Source organism: Eurosta solidaginis, chromosome 3 (genome assembly GCF_040869045.1).
Source record: "Eurosta solidaginis isolate ZX-2024a chromosome 3, ASM4086904v1, whole genome shotgun sequence".
NCBI classification, from domain to species: Eukaryota; Metazoa; Arthropoda; class Insecta; order Diptera; family Tephritidae; genus Eurosta; species Eurosta solidaginis.
Window position 1 is genome coordinate 225708172 of NC_090321.1, and position 22570 is coordinate 225730741.

The 22570-nt window shown below is 36.4% G+C and overlaps 1 protein-coding gene across 1 annotated transcript; it reads right to left on the reverse strand.

The window, feature by feature from the left end:
* Positions 1-160: 160 nt before the first annotated feature.
* Positions 161-9213, reverse strand: LOC137246997 (uncharacterized). Its single transcript, XM_067778063.1, has 5 exons — positions 8855-9213; positions 3710-3965; positions 1299-1636; positions 517-728; positions 161-453 (listed from the first exon to the last, which is right to left on the reverse strand). The coding sequence occupies exons 1-5, from the start codon at positions 9104-9106 to the stop codon at positions 186-188; spliced, it is 1326 nt and encodes a 441-aa protein (XP_067634164.1). The 5' UTR covers positions 9107-9213; the 3' UTR covers positions 161-185.
* Between the last annotated feature and the right edge of the window lie 13357 nt (positions 9214-22570).

Consider the following 22570-nt stretch of genomic DNA (forward strand, 5'->3'; position numbering starts at 1 on the left):
AATCTCGCATGGCCCCGGTCCACTCTTCTGACAAACTTCGGGAGTGTTTTTCATTTTATTCTACTTTTCACTAAGATCGGGGTAAGGTCTATAGTTTTCCTTTATTACCACTTTCATCACAATCTGTAATATCTAAATTGCAAAATCAATTCATTACATCTCCAGTTGTGTTCGTCAGCTTTATTTCAAACATAATCAAAACTCTTAAATATATTTAGACCATTCTTTTGCACAAAGTCATATAACTCTTTCATTTGATTTGATAACTCACGATCGACGACTTCGCCACCACGAGTCAATACGTCTTGTCGTTGTTCCTCTAGACTAAGCTTGCGCATTATAAATTCTTCCGACGTAAGTTGAAGCGGCTCTACTAGCTGCATTAGGAAGAAGCTGGCAGAACTGAGACCGCATGGCAGATAGCGCCTGTATTCGCTCAGCAAAGATTCAGGGCTGAAGAAAGAGAAGAATAAAAGTTTATGTAATTAAAATTTGGGTTTTCTATTCTTCACTAACCTCAAATAATCAGGAGTTTCAGCAACTTCCGTATTCTCTTTAAACGTCTTTGTTAATTGGTTATAATATTCTTCGAATATTTGATCAAAATACTCATATCGCGTAGCAGTGTAGCAAGACAATGACAAAAATGTAACAAAGTCCAACATGGGCGAACAAAGACGCATCGTTTGTAGATCGAACGTTAGAGAATCATTTGGCTCTTCACTGTTCTACAAGAGAATCAATAAAATATATAAACTAACGGTAATTCTTTACTTTAGCTCACAACTGCCAAAACTCGTCCAAAATACCGGGAGAGGTGTGCAACGACGCGTTTTGGGCCCAGGACCACGAATCCGAAAGCGGAAATTAAAAAGTTTATTTCTGTCAAAAGATATTTCCAAAAAAAATAAAAATGGCGGCGGAGCGCTCCGAAACCGGGGGTGGGATACATAGTCTTTTTGCGCAGAGCACCTTTCTGCTTTGGGGGCCTTCGGCCGTGCTTATAAAAAATTACCCTGGGCGGGTTCAACACCGGTTTACCCACATTTTTTTTTTGTGTATAAAACAAAATCATCAAAATTACAAAACCAAACGTAAATTTTAAATTTTGTTTGCAAAATCTCCGGAAAGAAATACAATTTTCAATTTCCGCTTTCGGATTCGTGATACTGGGTCCAAAGCGCGTCTTTTGCCATCTCTCCCGATATTTTTGGACGAGTTTTAGCAGTTGCGAACTAAAGTAGAGAATTACCAAACTCACCGATATCATATCTAGCTAATGTATTGTTGATACTCACCTCTGAGTATTTGAAGGCTATATTATTGCGCAAATAGTCTCCATGGCATAAAGTTACGAAAGGCTCTACTGGTTTCACCATCTGACGCCCAAACAACACATATTCTTGGGTAAGTCGTTTGTATCGTTCCAAAAACTCCGAATCTACATGAGGTTGATATTTTTTTGTTGCAATAACAACGCGCTCAGCGCTAGTTGTGATTTGAATTTGAAAATTAGGATGTATAGTTTTCCTTTCATAACGTGTCTCTTTCAAGTCCTTTGTGATGCGATCAAATTCTGCACGATTTTTGTGTCTCAGAGCAAAGCCAATGCCGTGAAATGTGCCAAGATTTCTAACTGTGTAAGAATAATTTATTAGGGTTTTAGTCTTTATTGATTATACGCTTTTTAAAAAGCAATGTACATACATATGTATGTAGTTTTTGAAATTTTTGTGAAATATTTATGCGATATCAATTAAGTTGGCGTTATTATCATCGGGCTTTGCTTCTTATTCTTCTTACAGCGATAAGCAGGATAGGAGCTTCATCGATATTGTAATGGTATGGTCCGTAAAATAGCACCCGTAGTGGTATTCCGACCATTTTGTCAGCGATATTATATGATAAAGTGAACCTCCTTCCGTGAGGAATTTGGGATCGCCAGAGCTCCATCTGCTAAATAAACAGAATTAGCAACGTGCAGGTGAGGTAAAAAATTGGATTGAAGAAGCTTTGGTTTGTGCTGGCTACCCCTTGAAATGGTTCCGCCACACAACCCTTGAATCTGATTGGGCCTTAATCGTCGTCAATACCAATCCGTTCCGCGTACGACAAAGCCGTACACCAATTGCAGTTTATGCTCATCAGACTGTGTTAACGGATGCACGGCAATTACGTACTTGCTAGTGTTATATCAGTCACATATACACACACATACCGTGGAGGAAAGTTGTAACCAGTTGAGTTGATGGGGATGAGGAGTGTCAGAGCTGCTGGTAGAACCGCTGAACCGGTGAACGGTCACATATTGCCAAAAATTTCTACTTAAATTTGCGAACGACAAAGCGATAGACAGTAGAATGGGTGAAGAATGAACAGTTGGTTATTGTTGTTAGCGATGAAGGCACTTCTCAAAGATTTTGAAAAGCGTTATGCATAGTTATGTGGTCCTTGCCGGCTCCAGATCCGGACGTTCATTCACTAATAACTCGGGAACCATTTAACACAAACATATCGTTCCTTTGACGACAGGCTCGCCTACTAAATATGTGTAGATTTGCACTACGGACCATGGTATATAATTTACGATGAATGGTCAATGTTCGGTCGGTGAATGGTAAACAAATGATATCCAAATCTGTGCTCTAAAAGCGGATATTTTAGACACGATGGCCGCTCCAGGTTCTGGACCAATGTCACTAACAGTAGGTCATGCGTCTCAAGAATGATTTGGTCTACTGGTAAACGTTTTTTAATTCGTGATAAAGCGTGTGAGAAGTTTACGTACTTGACGTAGGCGATTGCTCACCGAACGAAATGCATATCGTTTACTTGAAATATGTCTGCTTGTATTTTATATCTTGATGTTTGCTCATCGAAAGTTAACTTTGAAATCTTACAAATCATAAATCAAAGGGTGTTAGAGATAACATATTGAAATTTAAGAGGAGTGCCAGCTCTGCTATTAAATATAAATCTGGTGAAAATGAACGAATCCGTCTACAGACCACGCCCAAAAAAAAAAATTTAAAATGGGCTGTCTCGCGACCTTTTAGCAAATATTTTCACAATAACATCAATGCAGTAAGCAAAATGTTGACTTATGGCGGAATCTGGTCGAATGCAACTCTGTCGATACCTGTTTGCTATGAAAATAAGCGAACTCAGCTGAAACCCACGTCCATTTTTTACAGTAGTCCTGAAAATATGATTGTTAGTTTTAAAAAGTAACATATAGGCAACAACGCTATATATGTAAGTAAGATTTTACATAAACATTCAATTCTGAATTGGAAATTTTAATGCCCTCCTAAATGATTCGGTTTTTATAAAATTTCTTTTCAACCCTTGATAAAAGTTTGTAAGCCTAAGGATACCTTACTATTTTTTACAAAAAGGACCTGAATTACGTGGGATGCCATAATATATTACACATAGACCTATAATGTTCGGTTTCGGCCGAGCTTAGGGGAAAATTATGTAAAGCGCGACGAGTCGTATTTTCTCGTGTGAACGAACATTCTAATGATATAAGAGTATTCAATCACTTCAGTGAGTGAAAGTAGACATAAGTGCTTTTGTGAAATGTCTGGTGTTATATAGTGGTGAGTGGGAAAGTCAGTGACTGCGAAGCAAAGTGTCATGGCCACATACATAATCTGGCCCTTAGTCTCCCTAAATTGTTTTTTTTTATTGTTCGCTTACTTACTTGCCACAAGCGTGTGTCCCAACGATAGATTCACCTTTTGTTTGCAAATACGCCAATTTTCCATATCGAAGTCTTGTAACACCAATGTTGCATAATTTTCACCCAAATCTCCGTAATAGAATCGTGGTTTATTAATAGTTTGTTGGGAAAATTTTTCAAGTGCCGGCATAATAGTTTTATAGGCGTTAATTTCATTACTGAAGAGTTTTTCGAATTGTAATGATTCGAAAGCATGTTGAGGCAGATTTGGTGTTCTCTGTAATTTTAAAATGAAATTCATTAAATATCTCCCAGCAAATATAATTAATTTGAAAAAAGTAGTTCTGGTAATAGCTTTATATGCATTAGGCTGTGCCCAAAACCTAAAAACTCTGTTTTCCTTTCTTATGTTTGTTTTTTTATAAGTGTGTTTAATTTATACCTAATATTTAAGAATTCATGAGCTTAACACCGGCTTAAATATATATTCAATTATTATGTTTTTTTAAGAGAAACTGAAAAGAAAGAAACATTTACTGGCATATTGCGATGGTACCATTTCGAAAACCGCCACGTAATCATCATCAGGCAATTTCGTAATGTTATCAAAGTTTTCACCGAGATTCCGCGAGTTACATGGTAAAACTGCTGTAGCCTTAAGCACTAGGCTATCCTGCTTGTATTTGTTTTCGTGCTTATTCCTTTTAGTATTGTGAAAATGTTGTTCAGGACATCCAAAAACATGGTCTGTTAAAATTTCAGTTTTTTATTTTAATGCTTAAAGATAATCAAACGCGATTTCAGTTTTTCCATACAAGTTGTATAGGTTAGGTTAAGTTAAACTGATCGGTCCATGAGGATCTAACATATACTGACTGGGTTCAGAAGTTTGTTTAACGACCAAACTAAAGAACCCTATTAAAAACCATAAAAAATATTTATAACATAATTCTGTCTTGGCAAATATTAGAAGGTTTCTAGCCACTTCCTGCTTTTAGATCTGACAGCTGTAACACTCCTAAAAGCTGCCGATACACGAACACATAACGTGATCGATCGTTTCCTCCTCCAACCCGCACTTCCTACATCTGCTATCACTGACCAAGCCTAATTTAAAATTATGTGGCTCCAGAAAGCAGTGTCCAGTCAAAGTACTCATCATGCGTCTACAGTCCTCTCTTTTTAATGATAGAAGTAACTTTGTTAGTCCAAGTTTGTAAAACCTACATATGCTCTTCGACAGTTTGCAGTCCTTCGCTTGGTTCCACGCCTTTCCCGCTTGGTCGATCATGTGCATGTCTAGTTTTCTCTTAATTTCGCCCCCTCTAATTAGGACGTCTACGGAGCAAGTTTCGAGGGATGCGTCCTTTTTAGCTAGCTCATCCCCGTTTTTATTTTCATCCATTCCTATATGCCCTAGGACCCAATATAGATGTATGTTTTTCCCTGCCCAATTCTTTCCAGGGTTCGCTTACGCTCCGACACACTTTTAGACGAAGACCATTTTTTTTATCCCGAATTAAATCGATGTAATAAAAAAGGTCAGTTATTATAAAACTTCTTTTCATTACACAAGTGAACCTAACTTGCTAATAACATTATAAAAAAAAATGTAAGGCGTGATAACCTCCGAAGAGATCTAAGGCCGAGCTTCTCTTCCAATTTGCGTCGTGCTCCTCTTGATTTTTCCCTACAAATTGACCGGACGGGACCGGGACCTACATGTTTTATGCCGACTCCGAACGGCATCTGCAAGGCAGATGAGTTTTCACAGAGAGCTTTTCATGGCAGAAATACACCCGGAGCGCTTGCCAAACACTGGCGAGGGGCGACCCCGCTTAGAAAAATTTTCTTCTAATTGAAAAACCTTATTTCTAAAATTTTGATGTTGCTTTGCCCGGGGTGTGAACCCAGGGCATACGGTGTGGTAGGCGGAGCACGCTACCATCACACCACGGTGGCCGCCGCTGCTAATAACATTAGTTAAGAAAAATATATACATAGGTAAGCGGAATTGCGTGCCGCGATTACTAATTAAATGAGTATTTCTATGTAGATACCAGCACTGGGTGGACTAACAAAAGTTCGCTAAGAGTGTGACGCGTTTGAAGTGTTGACGAGAAAACTAACACAAATTGCTCTATTAAGATTTAATATATTAAAATCTGAACTTTAATCACCGTGCGACACCCCTTAACTCATTCTTATTGGGATCAAAATTTATATGTATCGCCAGCTATATTATTGATTTTGGGTACTAGAAATCAACCAATTTAATATAAATTTTGTATTCTCCATAAAAAAATCTTCATTTTGACTCCTCTGTGACATCCTTTAAAAGTCTCTAAGCAGGATCATAATCTATGTGTGATATCTTTGGCCTAATTATTGCCATCTGAAGGGGTGACCTTGGACAAATCGTTTATTTGAATTATAAGACCACCCCAATGTATATACGGCGCCCACGTATACCTGGGACGAAAAAGCAGGAAAAATATACCGTTCTATAAGTTTTATATGACTTGTTCGAAAAAACGGTGTTCAAAACTCTCTGGTCCCAGTATGCACACGTAGTTTTGGAACATCCCGAAAAATCGTAGGACGTTTCAGAAATGCTTTTATTTGTTTTTTCTCAGAAGCAAAAAAGTTTAAGGAATTAAAATTGAATGAAGTAATATAAAAAAAATATCAAAAGAAATGTAATAATATAAGAAAACAAGTAAGGAAGGCTAAGTTCGGGTGTAACCGAACATTACATACTCAGTTGAGAGCTATGGAGACAAAATAAGGGAAAATCACCATGTAGGAAAATGAACCTAGGGTAACCCTGGAATGTGTTTGTATGACATGTGTATCAAATGGAAGGTATTAGTATTTTAAGAGGGAGCTGGTAATAGTTCTATAGGTGAACGCCATTTAGGAATATCGCTAGGACCAGGGCTGACGCTAGAATTTGTTTGTACGATATGGGTATCAAATGAAAGGTGTTAATGAGTATTTTAAAAGGGAGTGGGCCTTAGTTCTATAGGTGGACGCCTTTTCGAGATATCGCCATAAAGGTTGACCAGGGGTGACTCTATAATGTGTTTGTACGATATGGGTACCAAATGAAAGGTATTGATGAGGGTTTTAAAAGGGAGTGGTGGTAGTTGTATATGTGAAGGCGTTTTCGAGATATCGACCAAAATGTGGACCAGGGTGACCCAGAACATCATCTGTCGGGTACCGCTAATTTATTTATATATGTAATGCCACGAACGGTATTCCTGCCAAGATTCAAAGCCCTTGATTTCGCCCTGCAGAAATTTTGAATTTCATTCTACTTAATATGGTAGGTGTCACACACATTTTACAAAGTTTTTTTCTAAAGTTATATTTTGCGTCAATAAACCAATCCAAATACCATTTTTCATCCCTTTTTTCGTATTTGGTATAGAATTATGGAATTTTTTTAATTTTTCGTAACTTTCGATATCGATAGTCGGATTTGGTCTATTTTTTACACCAATACAAAGTGACTTCAGATAAGTACGAGAACTGAGTTTAGTAAAGATATATCGATTTTTGCTCAAGTTATCGTATTAACGGCCGAGCGGAAGGACAGACGGACGACTGTGTAAAAAAACTGGGCGTGGCTTCAACCGATTTCGCCCTTTTTCACAGAAAACAGTTATCGTCCTAGAATCTAAGCCCCTACCAAATTTCACAAGGATTGGTAAATTTTTGTTCGACTTATGGCATTAAAAGTATCCTAGACAAATTAAATGAAAAAGGGCGGAGCCACGCCCATTTTGAAATTGTATTTTATTTTTGTATGTTATTGCACAATATCATTACTGGAGTCAAATGTTGACATAATTTACTTATATACTGTAAAGATATTGAATTTTTTGTTAAAATTTGACTTAAAAAAAAATTTTGTTTAAAGTGGGCGTGGTCGTTCTCCGATTTTGTTAATTTTTATTAAGCATACATATAGTAATATTAGTAACGTTCCTGCCAAATTTAATCATGATACCTTCAACGAGCAAAACTTTTAAATTACCTTCTTTTAAAAGTGGGCGGTGCAACGCCCATTGTCCAAAATTTTACTAGTTTTCTATTCTGCGTCGTAAGGTCAACACACCTACCAAGTTTCATCGCCTTGTCTGTCTTTGGCAATGAATTATCGCATTTTTTCTGGTTTTCGAAATTTTCGATATCGAAAAAGTGGGCGTGGTTATATTCCGATATCGTTCATTTTAAATAGCGATTTGAGATGAGTGCCCAGGAACCTACATACCAAATTTCATCAAGATACCTCAAAATGTACTCAAGTTATCGTGTTAACGGACAGACGGACGGACGGACGGACATGGCTCAATCAAAAGTTTTTTCGATACTGATGATTTTGATATATGGAAGTCTATATCTATCTCGATTCCTTTATACCTGTACAACCAACCATTATCCAATCAAAGTTAATATGCTCTGTGAGCTCTGCTCAACTGAGTATAAAAATGCGGAGATTTGTGTACTTAATTTTCCGACTAATTGCGGCAGCTTAACAATAAATATTAAATTTTTTACTATAGAAACTGTCGAAATTCTATTAGTCTCCCCGTATGATAACAGTGTTTACTTTATTTTAATTATATTGCATCGTTTTTATAAAATATTCCTTTTAACTTCTTCCAGTATATTTTTCAATGAAAATTAGTGAGGGTCGAAAAAAGATAATTTTCCATCGACAATTTTTTTTATTTCCCTCGAAAAACGAAGATTTAATTGTTTACTAGCTGAAAACGAAGATTGCTTTTCCCTTTCAAATAAATATACATATATACATGGAAAGGAAGCGTCGAACACATAATCATTTTACTCCACAATAGGGCGTTTAAAACAAACAATTTTCTTTTCTTCTTAGATACAAAAAAAAAAAAGCTAAATCAAAACTAATACTAGGGAATTGACTATCATCCAGAAATAAGTACAATAAAAAAAAAACAGCAAAAAGAGAAATAAAAAAAAAAAACATGTAAATAATTTTCAGAAGTTTTTGGAATATTGTTTTTTTACTGCTGAGGTTATCGAACTTTTTTTAGTCTCCTCGTATAAAAATACATGCAATCACATATAACACTTTCTCAATTTTTATATTCAAATATTGCCAAAAACTTATCTCACCTTGACAACCAGCTTTGTTGTTTTTGGTCCACCATCGGCGTACTCGAATGTGATAACAGCACGATAACAACTCGTTAGCATGAAAGCTTCTTCTGGGCCAATAAATTTTACCTTTACATTATCTAATTTAACATTTTCATATATAACATCACTTAACCCATTATCCTCTTTAAAATTATCGCTCTTTAAAAGCTCAGGTAATAATGTACCTTTAACCCATTCAATTTCAGCAACAGTTTTATCTGTCGTCATTTCTCTCCGAGATCTACAAAAATTTCACAACAAATCAACTTTTTAAGTTGATTTCTCTCGTTTGTTTAGAACTACTGTCAACCTTCAACTGAAACAGATTTATGGTGATTGCGGGGTATTTATTCAAAATATACTAATGAAAATAATAAAATAAAAAATGACCAGAAGATAATGAATGAGAGTTTACAAATGAGTGTGTTTTGATGAGAAAATGTTTTATTCAGGAATGAGAGTACACATTGTAGTATCTAATACTATTTGATCAAATGAAGGCATTTTGCTTTTGTTTATATAGCATGTTCTATAATAGAGAACACAACCCCGAAGTATAGTATCGGGACTGAAGCGAATGTAAAGCGCATTTTGCTAAAAATTTGAAGTAGAAAGAAGAACTGATTTATATCTTATTAGCTAGAACAGACGGTTCAACTTAACATGTCAAAAACAATAAAAAGCTTTGGATGTAGAACTATCTTCATATATTTGAGTTAAACCAGCAACAAACCTTACGTTTTGTAGATGTAATCGTTTCATAGAAAAATTTCCAATATACCGAAAATTCGATATTTCAAATTATATGATAAGTCGCCCTATATTGTTGCTAAATATTTGCAAATGCCAATTTGATAAGAAGTTGTACTTGGGTTAAGATAAGAATTATCTAGAAGCGTGAAATCAACGTCTTGGAAAAGTTATCCAGCAGTGAAAATATGTATTACACATTGTGAGCTGATAAGAGCCGTCTCGCAAATTCTTACACTCAACAAGTAAGGAAGGCTAATTTCGGGTGTAACCGAACATTACATACTCAGTTGAGAGCTTCGGAGACAAAATTGTCTTTTTCATGCATACATGCAAATGGTAATACTAAAAAGTGGAGCCACTTGTCTCTGCTCTCTTACTTCAGCTATCAATTCGTCTTATTTGAATATTTTATTTTTTAATTTAAAAATTTGATTAAATTTGTACGCATCTTTATCGTTTTTTTTAAATCACCTCTGACATGTTTTCGAAGCACTCTTAATTATGAGTCCGATAATTGTAAACCAAGGGTGAAGTTTTAGGGAACGATTTTCCTTCATCATTTGTCACAAAATGAACCTAGGGTAGCCTTGGAAAGTGTTTGTATGATATGGGCATCAAATGAAAGGTATTAATGAGGGTTTTAAAAGGGAGTGACCCTTAATTGTATTTGCGAAGATATCGACCAAAATGTGGACCGGGGTGACCCAGAACATCATTTGTCGGGTACCGCTAATTTATTTATATATGTAATACCACGAACAGTATTCCTGCCAAGATTCCAAGGGCTTTTGATTTCGCCCTGCAGAACTTTTTCATTTTCTTCTACTTAATATGGTAGGTGTCACACCCATTTTATAAAGTTTTTTCTAAAGTTATATTTTGCGTCAATAAACCAATCCAATTACCATGTTTCATCTCTTTTTTTGATATTTGGTACAGAATTATGGCATTTTTTAATTTTTCGTAATTTTTATATCGGAAAAGTGGGCGTGGTCATAGTCGGATTTCGGCCATATTTTATACCAAAATAGAGTGACTTCAGATAAGTACGTGAACTATGTTTAGTACAGATATATCGTTTTTTGCTCAAGTTATCGTGTTAACGGCCGAGCGTAAGGAAAGACGGTCGACTGTGTATAAAAATTGGGCGTGGCTTCAACTAATTTCGCTCATTTTCACAGAAAACAGTTATCGTCATAGAAGTTATGCCACAAGGATTGTTAAATTTTTGTTCGACTTAAGGCATTAAAAGTATTCTAGACAAATTAAATGAAAAACGACGGAGCCACGCCCATTTTGAAATTTTCTTTTTTTTGTATTTTGTTGCGCCATATCATTACTGGAGTTGAATGTTGACATAATTTACTTATATACTGTAATGATATTAAATTTTTTGTTAAAATTTGACTCAAAAAAAATTTTTTTTTAAAGTGCGCGTGTTCGTCAATCGGGTTTTGCTAATTTTTATTTAGAACACATATAGTAATAAGAGTAACGTTCCTGCCAAATTTCATCATGATATCTTCAACGGCTGCCAAATTACAGCTTGCAAAACATTTAAATTACCTTCTTTTAAAATTGGGCGGTGCCACGCCCATTGTCTAAAAGTTTTACTAATTTTCTATTTTGCGTCATAAGGTCAACCCATCTACCAAAGTTCATCGCTTTATCCGTCTCAGGTAATAAATTATCGCACTTTTTCCGTTTTTCGAAATTTTCGATATCGAAAAAGTGGGCGTGGTTATGGTCCGATATCGTTCATTTTAAACAGCGATCTGAGATGAGTGGCCGGGAACTTTCATATCAAATTTCATTAAGATACCTCAAAACGTACTCAAGTTATCGTGTTTACTTACAGGCGGACGGACGGACATGGCTAAATGAATTTCTTTTTTCGCCCAGATCATTTTGATATATAGAAGTCTATGTTGTAGGATGCCGACAAAATTAAGGATACGTCTGCTTCGTTCGAGAGTTCTTTAATAATTAATCCATATATCTCATTTCGAAATAACTTAACAATCCGTTTTTTACATGAAAATTAAAGCTACTTGATTTACTATAAATAATAGTTTAACAATGAAAAGAAATACAACTATAAACAAACAGTTATCTTTGAAGAGAGAGTTTAAGAAGCTATACATAAGTAAATCTATATATACACAACCCAACTTGCTACAATATCTATCTCGATAAGTTTATGCCGTTACGGGGTACCGTTATGCGAATAAAATTAATATACTCTGTGAGGTCTGTCCAGCTGAGTGTAAAAATGACCAGAAGATAACGAATGAGAATATATGAGAGAGTGTTTTGTTGAGAAAATGTTTTATTTATGAATGAGAGTACACATTGTAGTGTCTAATAATATTTGATCAAATGAAGGCATTTGCTTTTGTTTATATAGAATGTTCTATAGTAGAGAACACAACCCCGAAGTATCGGGACTCAAGCGACTGTAAAGCGCATTTTGCTAAAAATTTTAAGTAAAGAGAATAGCTGAGGAGCCATTTCACATCATATTAGCTAGCACAGACGGTTCGACATAACATTCTCAAAAACAATAACAAGCTTTGGATGTATAACAGACATCGGCAAATAGTGGCACAATTGTGCATACTCAATTAGTTGTCGCTGAGCATTTGGCGCAGTCATAGATGAATGGATTTGCGACTCTTTATCAAATGAACCTTTTTCCACATCAAGTTAAACTTTTTTCATATTAAATGAAAGCTTTTTCAAATCAAAGCAAACATTTTTTTAATTCGAATGATACTTTTCTCAAATCAAATGAACATTTTTGAAGTCAAATGAAACTATTTATAAATAAAAGTACACTTTTTTTAAACCAAATGAACTTTTTTCAAATTAAATGAAACTTTTTTAAACCAAATGAAACCTTTTTCATATTAAATGAATCTATTTTGAAATAAAAGAAAACTATTTACAAATCAAATGAAACTTCAAACGAAATAAAACCTTTTTTAAATCAAATGAAACTTTTTTCAAATTAAATGAAACCTTTTTCAAATCAAAGGAAACTTTTTTAGTTCAAATTATACCTTTTGCAAGATAAATTTGCTAATCAAATGAATCCTTTTCAGATCAAATGGAACGCTTTTGAAATCCACTGAACATTTTTTAAATCAAATGAAACTTATTCACAATAAACGAATCTATTTTGAAATAAAAGAAAACTATTTTCAAAACAAATGAAACTCTTTTCAAATGAAATTAAACTTTTTCAAATCAAATGAATTTTATTTTCAAATCAAATGAATTTTTTTCAAATCAAATGTTTTTTTTTTTAAATTACACCTGCAACATAAGTAATTTTCTACACAAAATCTAATTAAAACTAAGTGTAGAAATAGAATTCAAACAAACACAGTTTCGAATTTAATAAACACTAAATACTTGATGAAATCAGCTAACAATAGTTGTAATAATATATATACGAAAAAAAGATTTTTGTCAACTGAGGTATTTAAAGAAATCAATGAATAAGAACTGTTAATGTAGTGATTGGACAATTTGTAAATTTTTATAACTGAATCTAAATCTTTTGTATATAAAATGTTTTTATGAAATGTTTTTGCATTGAATGCAGCTGTTAATTTTTTAAAATATTAATTTAATGTTCCTTACTGGTACTCAACAAAGAAATGTTTTTATATACATATATACATAATTGTACGTTTCAATCGATAAACTTCTTTTATTATTTTTACTGGAAAAGTATTTCTTCATAAATCATATTTCCCTGATATACTACCTTTAATTTGTGTTAGAAAGTTTCTTGGTTCAAATCATACATGTTAAATTGCAATTAGAATTAGTAATTGATGCAATTGGTTTATATTCTCTAATTCATTAAATAATTAGAAACAGTCAACCAATTCCCATTAGATAATTGAAATTTTTATTCTAATGGTAAATCTAATTGCAATTAGGTGCCATTAGCAAAAAAAATTGGGTTACCTTTACAATTAGAAATGTAGTTGAATTCTGCTAATGCAATTAGATATTCAATTAGCTCGAATTAGAATCAATTATTTATATTTATTTACATCATTATTCGTTCACTTCAATCATTCTTTGAAAAAAATTTATCTTTATCAAAATAATTGATAATTGAATATCTAATAGCATTAGCAGAAGTCAACTACATTTCTAATTGTAAAGGTAACCCAATTTTTTTTGCTAATGGCAACTAATTGCAATTAGATTTACCATTAGAAAAAAAAATTCATTTATCTAATGGGAATTAGTTGACTATTTCTAATTGTTTAATGAATTAGAGAATTTCGCAAATGAAGGTTAATTAGCAATCAATCATCAATTACTTAACATCTATGGTTCAAATACACATCCGAAGACTTTTGGATGATTTGGTACATTTTTTTCCTCGTTTGGTACAAAATCCATTTATCATCCCTAGTAAGCATATTTCCGTCAGTGGAGTGATAGACATTTTTTTTCTGAACTGCGAGTTGAGACAACTGTCAAATTAAATAACTATTCTTAAACTTTAAGGAAAATGACTTCTTAAATTATTTTTCATACTTCATTATAATATTAAGGAAAACATTTCATTTATAACCAATACTTCAAAATGTCAACAAACTGTCAGGCAGCTGAATAAAAGGTTGATCAACACTTGTGTTCGCCGAAAGCGCCCAATGTTAACATCTAAATTACATTAATTAAAAAGCCATTTACATTCACGCTCCTTTATGACAAAAACATGAATCTGCAAACATAAAAATTTTGAAAAATCCACTGAAAATATGACGGTTTACTGAAAAATGTATATACAGCTTGACTTGCTAACTCAAAATTGAGAAGGTGCGCGAAGATATGCTATTTCAACAATATATTTATATACCAATATACATATATGTTGCCGTCGAAAAGATGTCCACGAAACAGACAGCTGTTGACTACTAAACTCGGTTCTCACACCTGTAATCTTCGACCTGACGATGTGACCGGGCAGGGAGCATATTTATCTTATTTATTACGTACCGCCCCTGCTGACACCATAGGCTTCCAACGAGCCCGCAAAAACAACTTGTACCATGAGAAATGTCGCGCTACGTCGCAAAAGAAGAACGCTGAGGTGTACGAGCGTGTCAATGCGCAATATATTTGAGCGTTATCGTAAAGCGAAGAAGAAAAATAAACGCCTATTGAGAAGGATAACACGTGAGCAGAACGGCGTGAGTGCGATGCTGATGATGGCTGATAAGGAATAATGCCCAAAAATTCTACCAAGAAATTCGACGGATGACCAGGGCATATTCCCGCTGGAATGCCAATGGCGACCTGGTAACTGACATACAGAGTGTGCTTAAGTTGTACAGGGACCATTTCTTTTAATTTCTAGCTAGTAAAAAACAATTTTTTCTTCTAATTGAAAAACCTTATTTCTAAAATTTCGATGTTGCTTTGCCCGGGGTGTGAACCCAGGGCATACGGTGTGGTAGGCGGAGCACGCTACCCATCACACCACGGTGGCCGCCATGGGTTAACATTTATTTCTTGTTTTGTTTTTCTTTTGTGTTTAGTGATATTTATGAATGAATAAAGTGGAATGCTTATTTGTATAAATATAAGATTTCTGATAAAAGTATTTTGGTTATTAATAAGGTTTGTATTGGTTTAAGCCTATTCTCATGAATTACTATTTCCTTATCTTTATTGGCCCTATCACTATTTCCTATTCTATGTGGTATTAATGTAAAATTGTTGTTTTTATCAATGTCTTTTACTCTATAATATCCTTCCTATTTATTATCTAACTTATGGCACCTCTAGAGGCGAGGTTTTCCTAACTGAGACCGGCCAAACTTATGTTTATTTCTTTAATATGATGTTTCTAACAACTAATAAAGATAAATGAGTTAGATTTCCTCACTTCAACTATTTTTATTAAGCAACGCTTTTCATTGTTATTTCATTATACTCAGCTGAGCAGAGCTCACAGAGTATATTAATTTTGTTCGCATAACGGTAATCCGTAACGGCATAAACTAATCGAGACAAATATAGACTTCTATGTATCAAAATGATCTGGGTGAAAAAAGAAATTCATTTAGCCATGCCCGTGCGTCCGTCCGTCCGTCCGTCCGTCCGTCCGTCCGTCCATCCGTCCATCCGTCTGTCCGTCCGTCTGTAAACACGATAACTTGAGTAAATTTTGAGGTATCTTGACGAAATTTGGTATGTAGGTTCCCAGATCGCTATTTAAAATAAACGAAATCGGACTACAACCACGCCCACTTTTTCGATATCGAAAATTTCGAAAAACCGAAAAAGTGGGATAATGCATTACCAAAGACGGATAAAGCGATGAAACTTGGTAGATGCGTTGGCCTTATGCCGCAAAATAGAAAATTAGAAAAATTTTTGACAATGGGCGTGGCACCGCCCACTTTTAAAAGAAGGTAATTTAAAAGTTTTGCAAGCTGTAATTTGGCAGTCGTTGAATATATCATGATGAAATTTGGTAGGCACGTTACTCCTATTACTATATGTGTGCTAAATTAGCGAAATCGGATGACGAACACGCCCACTTTTAAAAAATTTTTTTTGTAAGTCAAATTTTAACAAAAAATTAATATCTTTACAGTATAAAAGTAAATTATGTCAACATTCGACTCCAGTAATGATATGGTGCAACAAAATACAAAGATAAAAGAAAATTTCAAAATGGGCGTAACTCCGCCCTTTTTTATTTAATTCGTCTAGAATACTTTTAATGCCATAAGTCGACCAAAAATTTACCAATCCTTGTGAAATTTGGTAGGGACATAGATTCTATGACGATAACTGTTTTCTGTGAAAATGGGCGAAATCGGTTGAAGCCACGCCCAGTTTTTATACACAGTCGACCGTCTGTCCTTCCGCTCGGCCGTTAAAACGATAACTTGCGCAAAAGATGATATATATTAACTAAACTTAGTTCACGTACTTATCTGAAGTCACTCTATTTTGGTATAAAATATGGCCGAAATCCGACTATGACCACGCCCACTTTTCCGATATAAAAATTACGAAAAATTAAAAAATGCCATAATTCTGTACCAAATATCAAAAAAAGAGATGAAACATGGTAATTGGATTGGTTTATTGACGCAAAATATAACTTTAGGAAAAACTTTATAAAATGGGTGTGACACCTACCATATTAAGTAGAAGAAAATGAAAAAGTTCTGCAGGGCGAAATCAAAAGCCCTTGGAATCTTGGCAGGAATACTGTTCGTGGTATGACATATATAAATAAATTAGCGGTACCCGACAGAATATGTTCTGGGTCACCCTGGTCCACATTTTGGTCGATATCTCAGAAACGCCTTCACATATACAACTAAGGGCTACTCCCTTTTAAAACCCTCATTAATACTTTTAATTTGATACCCATATCGTACAAACACATTCTAGAGTCCCCCTGGTCCACCCTTATTGCGATATCTCGAAAAGAACTAAGGCCCACTACGTTTTAAATAATCATTAACACCTTTCATTTGATACACATTTCATACAAACATATTCCAGGGTTACCCTAGGTTCATTTTCCTAAATGGTGATTTTCCCTTATTACGGCTACACCCGAACTTAACATTGCGGGTGTTCAGCATATGAGAGTAAGCACGCTTTTATAGTATATTGTGCCAGTGCGGTTAAGTTCTGCAGTTAGTATATTTTCTCCAGCATCAAATTAAAGAAATCGCACGATAGGGGGTCACCCTGTCTAAAACCCCGTTTAGTTTCGAACGGCTGGGAGAAGTCCTTCCCAATTCTGACTGAGCTGATGGTGTTGCTCAACGTCATTTTGCACAGCCGTATAAGTTTTGCGGGGAAACCAAATTCAGACATAGCGGCATATAGGCAGCTCCTTTTCGTGTTGTCGAAGGCGGCTTTAAAGTCGACGAAGAGGTGATGTGTTTCGATTCTCTTTTCACGGGTTTTTTCCAAGATTTGGCGCATTGTGAAAATCTGGTCGATAGTAGTTTTACCAGGTCTGAAGCCGCACTGATAAGGTCCAATCAGCCGGTTCACGGTGGGCTTCAATCTTTCGCACAATACACTTGAAAGGACCTTATATGCGATATTAAGAAGGCTGATTCCACGATATTTGGTGCGTTTTGCAGTATCTCCCTTCATGTAGACTGGGAAAAGAACACTTAGATTCCAACCGTCGGGCATGCACTCGTCCGCCCATATTTTGCTAAGAAGCTGCTGCATGCGCCTTACCAACTCCTCGCCACCGTTCTTGAATAGCTCCGCAGGCAATCCATCAGCGCCCATGGCCTTGTTGTTTTTCAATCTGGTTATTGCTATTCTACCTTTGTCATAATCGGGCGGGGGGACATATATTCCATCATCGATTGCGGGATCGGTTTCTTCATCTCTGCGCGGTGAATTGCTGCCTCCATTTAGGAGAGCAGAGAAGTATTCCCTCCATAATCTAAGCACTCTCTGGACATCAGTTACAAGGTCGCCGTTTTCATTCCTACAGGAGTTTGCCCCGGTCCTAAAACCTTCCGTCTGTCGCCGTATTTTTTGGTAGAATTTTCGGGTGTTATTCCTGGTGGCTAGCAGCTCAAGCTGCTCGCACTCACGCCTTTCTGCTTCTGCTTTTTTCTTCCTGAAAAGGCGTCTCGCTTCCCTTTTCAACTCACGATAGCGTTCACACACGCCTCTTGTCGCGCTCGTTTTAACGTAGCCCTGTAGGCAGCGTCTTTTCTTTCGGTTGCAACGCGGCATTCTTCATCGTACCAGTTGTTTTTTCGTGGCCGCCGGTAACCAATTTTTTCCTCGGCGGCAGTGCGAAGTGCTTTGGAGATATGCTCCTGTATTCCTTCAGGAATGCTCTCAGAGAGCAGGTGTGAGAGTCGAGTTGCGAAATCATTGGCAGTCTGTTGTGATTGAAGCTTTTCGACGTCTAGCTTTCCTTGTGTTTTTTGTTCCTTGGTTTTAGCCGCGTTGAGGCGGGTGCGTATTTTGGCTGCAACGAGATAATGGTCCGAGTCGATGTTAGGTCCTCGGATCGTGCGCACATCTAAAACACTGGACGCATGCCGTCCATCTATCACAACGTGATCGATCTGATTCCGAGTATTTCGATCAAGAGACAGCCATGTAGCTTGATGTATCTTATGTGCGTTCTTATTGTTCATAAAAAGTGTCTTTCACCTCATCGTCTTTCTCCTCTGTCGGCGCATGGGCGCAGATGAATGATATATTAAAAACTTTTGCTTTTATTCGGATAGCGGTGAGACGCTCGTCCACAGGCGTGAACGCCAGCACTTGGCGACAAAGTCTCTCTCCCACCACGAATCCGACGCCGAAACTGCGCTTATTCGTATGGACACTCCAATAGATGTCACAATTTTTGATCTTCTTTCTTCCTTGCTTCGTCCAACGCATTTCTTGGATGGCGGTGATGTCAGATTTTGCTTTGACGAGGACATCAACCAGCCGGGCATCTGCACCAATCCCATTCAGGGATCGGACGTTCCAGGTGCATGCCCTCAATTCATTGTCCTTCAAACGTTTGCCATGGCCGTCATCAATAGAGAGTGTATTTATCCGAGGCTTGTTGTTATATTTCATTGGAGTATGGTTTTACGTGGCTGGTCCCAAGCCCAGCGCACAACCCGCTCAGCGGGGGGTGAAAATATTACTTGCACGTTTATATAGCGAGCCGCTTGCTCCAAGACAGACGCCCGCTTGCAGCCGCACCTAGAGGTGTACAGACGCTGCCGATGAGATCTCCCCGGCTAGCCCTTAAACTGATTATGTCAGAGTGGCCTAGCCAGGTTGTCGCCTTCTCACATTAGCTCACCGCTAAACGGATGTTTAGCGGCTACCCAGAGGATACTTGGCCGCAAGCGGCCGGCAGTGGTGAGCTGCTTGAACCGCATGCAAAAGAATCGCTCTGGCCATTCCCAGGTGAATGGCGGTCAGAAGCTTTCCCAACTTTCGTGGACTTCTACACACGGCTCCACTCTCCAAGCTTTCCCTACTTGTTTTATTTATAATTTTTTTTAGGGCGCGATAACCTCCGAAGAGATCTAAGGCCGAGCTTCTCCTCCAATTTGCGTCGTGCTCCTCTTGTTTTTCCCTACAAATTAGCCGGACGGGACCTACATGTTTTATGCCGTTTCCGAACAGCATCTGCAAGGCAGATGAGTTTTCACTGCGAGCTTTTCATGGCAGAAATACACTCGGAGCGCTTGTCAAACACTGCCGAGGGGCGACCCCGTTTAAAAAAATTGTCTTCTAATTGAAAAACCTTATTTCTAAAATTTTGATGTTGCTTTGCCCGGGGTGTGAACCCAGGGCATATGGTGTGGTAGGCCGAGCACGCTACCATCACACCACGGCGGCCGCCCAATTTGAATTTTAATAATATAGTGTAATTTTCTTTATAATTAAAAAAAAAATAAAATAAAAATTCCTAAGCAGAAATTAAAAATGTTTGCTCTTGGTTGAGCAGCCGTGAGGCTGCCAAATTTTTTCTAATACTTAATACTTACATAAGCATTGGGATTGACCTCCCGAGCCATTCTAGACCAAACGAGGCTTCAGACAAGACGACTCTTTTTCGTGCAATTTCTTTAACCCAATGCTCTAGAATAGAATGGCTCTAACAGAAGGACTAAACTGTGATGGTACAATCTATTCTGGCGTATCCTGATGATATTGATATTATTGGTCTCAAAAAACGCGCTGTGAGTTCTGCCTTCTTTGGATTAAACAAAAAAAAAAAAATGGTTCTTGCGGTAAGTGAGGATATAGCGAAGTACTTGTTGTCATCCAAGAAAGCATCGGCGCATATGCACCTTGGCAATCACGCCCCTGTTAACGGATATAAATTCGAGACTGTGAAGGATTTCGTCTATTTGGGAACCAGCATTTACAACAAAACCAATGTAAGCTTAGAAATCAAACGGAGAATAACTCTTTCCAATAAGTGCTACTTTGGACTGAGTAGGCAATTGAAAAGTAAGACGACTTTATGAACAAAAATCACGCTTTACCTGCCAAAGGCTTCGCGTGCTAGGTCATGTTATGCGAATGGACGAAGACGCTCCGGTCAAGAAAGTATTTCAATCGACACCGCAGTTTGGAAGCGGTGGAAAAGGGAGACCTCAACTTAGTTGGGAGGGGCGAGTGGGTGGAGGAAGACTTGACCCCCTTGGTGCTCCCAAGTGGCGTTAGTTATCGCGAAACAGGGATATCTGGAGTGACTTCTTATGAAACGGTGAAAATAGCTTAGCCAATTAATGATGATGATGCATCATATAATGATCAATAAATAAATGCCCACATTCAGGTATTTTACTTTACAAAAAAAAAAAATAGTATTGTTACCCAGCTTCAATGATTTATGATTATTTGATTGTTTAGAAAATTTAATCTGTAAAAATACTGCAAATAAATTATTTTTATGTCCTCTGCTTTGAATTGTTACATTGCTTAATTTAATGGCTTAGGCGATTTATTGATGCAACAACCATAGTGAAATAAATCAAAATACGATTTTATTATTTATTATTAAACGGTTTTATTTAGCTTGACTTGACAGGCAGGCCGCATGCGCGGCCGTTGTGAACGAATTTTGTGATTAAAATTTAAGTAACTTCCCGATAAGCTTGAAACTTGGAATATAGTTCAGAACCCGATGACAATGCAATAATAAGAAAAAAATCGTATTTTTCGTCCGATTTGGTTCATATTTGGAACACATAATACATACAAGATTAGAAAGCGACCTATGATGTCCGATTTGGCTCATATTTGGAACAAATATTACATACAATCCGGTAGAAGTGACATCAAAATATTTTGGAGTTGGAGGAGGGACAAGCATACGTGGCGCGGAGTCGTGTAAAGTCTTTGGAAGGATTATGTATTGGGGACTTAGATTGTAACAAATTGTCAGGAAAGAGGCCTTGTAATAATGAGTCACTAAATGAACTAAATAGAATGAGAAATAATATGCAATTAAATAAAGACTGAAAAACTGAAAAGAAAATAATAAATAATTTTTTTTTAAATTAAACGGGTTTATTGAAAACAATACTTACATGAAGTAATAATAATACTAAAAGCTAGAAAATAATTAAGTAGGTCCTAGGTACTAGTCATCACACTTATGCGAATGGACGAAGACGCTCCGGTCAAGAAAGTATTTCAATCGACACCGCAGTTTGGAAGCGGTGGAAAAGGGAGACCTCAACTTAGTTGGGAGGGGCGAGTGGGTGGAGGAAGACTTGACCCCCTTGGTGCTCCCAAGTGGCGTTAGTTATCGCGAAACAGGGATATCTGGAGTGACTTCTTATGAAACGGTGAAAATAGCTTAGCCAATTAATGATGATGATGCATCATATAATGATCAATAAATAAATGCCCACATTCAGGTATTTTACTTTACAAAAAAAAAAAAATAGTATTGTTACCCAGCTTCAATGATTTATGATTATTTGATTGTTTAGAAAATTTAATCTGTAAAAATACTGCAAATAAATTATTTTTATGTCCTCTGCTTTGAATTGTTACATTGCTTAATTTAATGGCTCAGGCGATTTATTGATGCAACAACCATAGTGAAATAAATCAAAATACGATTTTATTATTTATTATTAAACGGTTTTATTTAGCTTGACTTGACAGGCAGGCCGCATGCGCGGCCGTTGTGAACGAATTTTGTGATTAAAATTTAAGTAACTTCCCGATAAGCTTGAAACTTGGAATATAGTTCAGAACCCGATGACAATGCAATAATAAGAAAAAAATCGCCGCTAGGTGGCGCAAGGATCGAGATATTGAAAAAATCGTGTTTGTGGTCCGATTTGGCTTATATTTGGAACCCATAATACGTACAAGAATAGAAAGCGACCTATGAAAAAAAATCGCCGCTAGGTG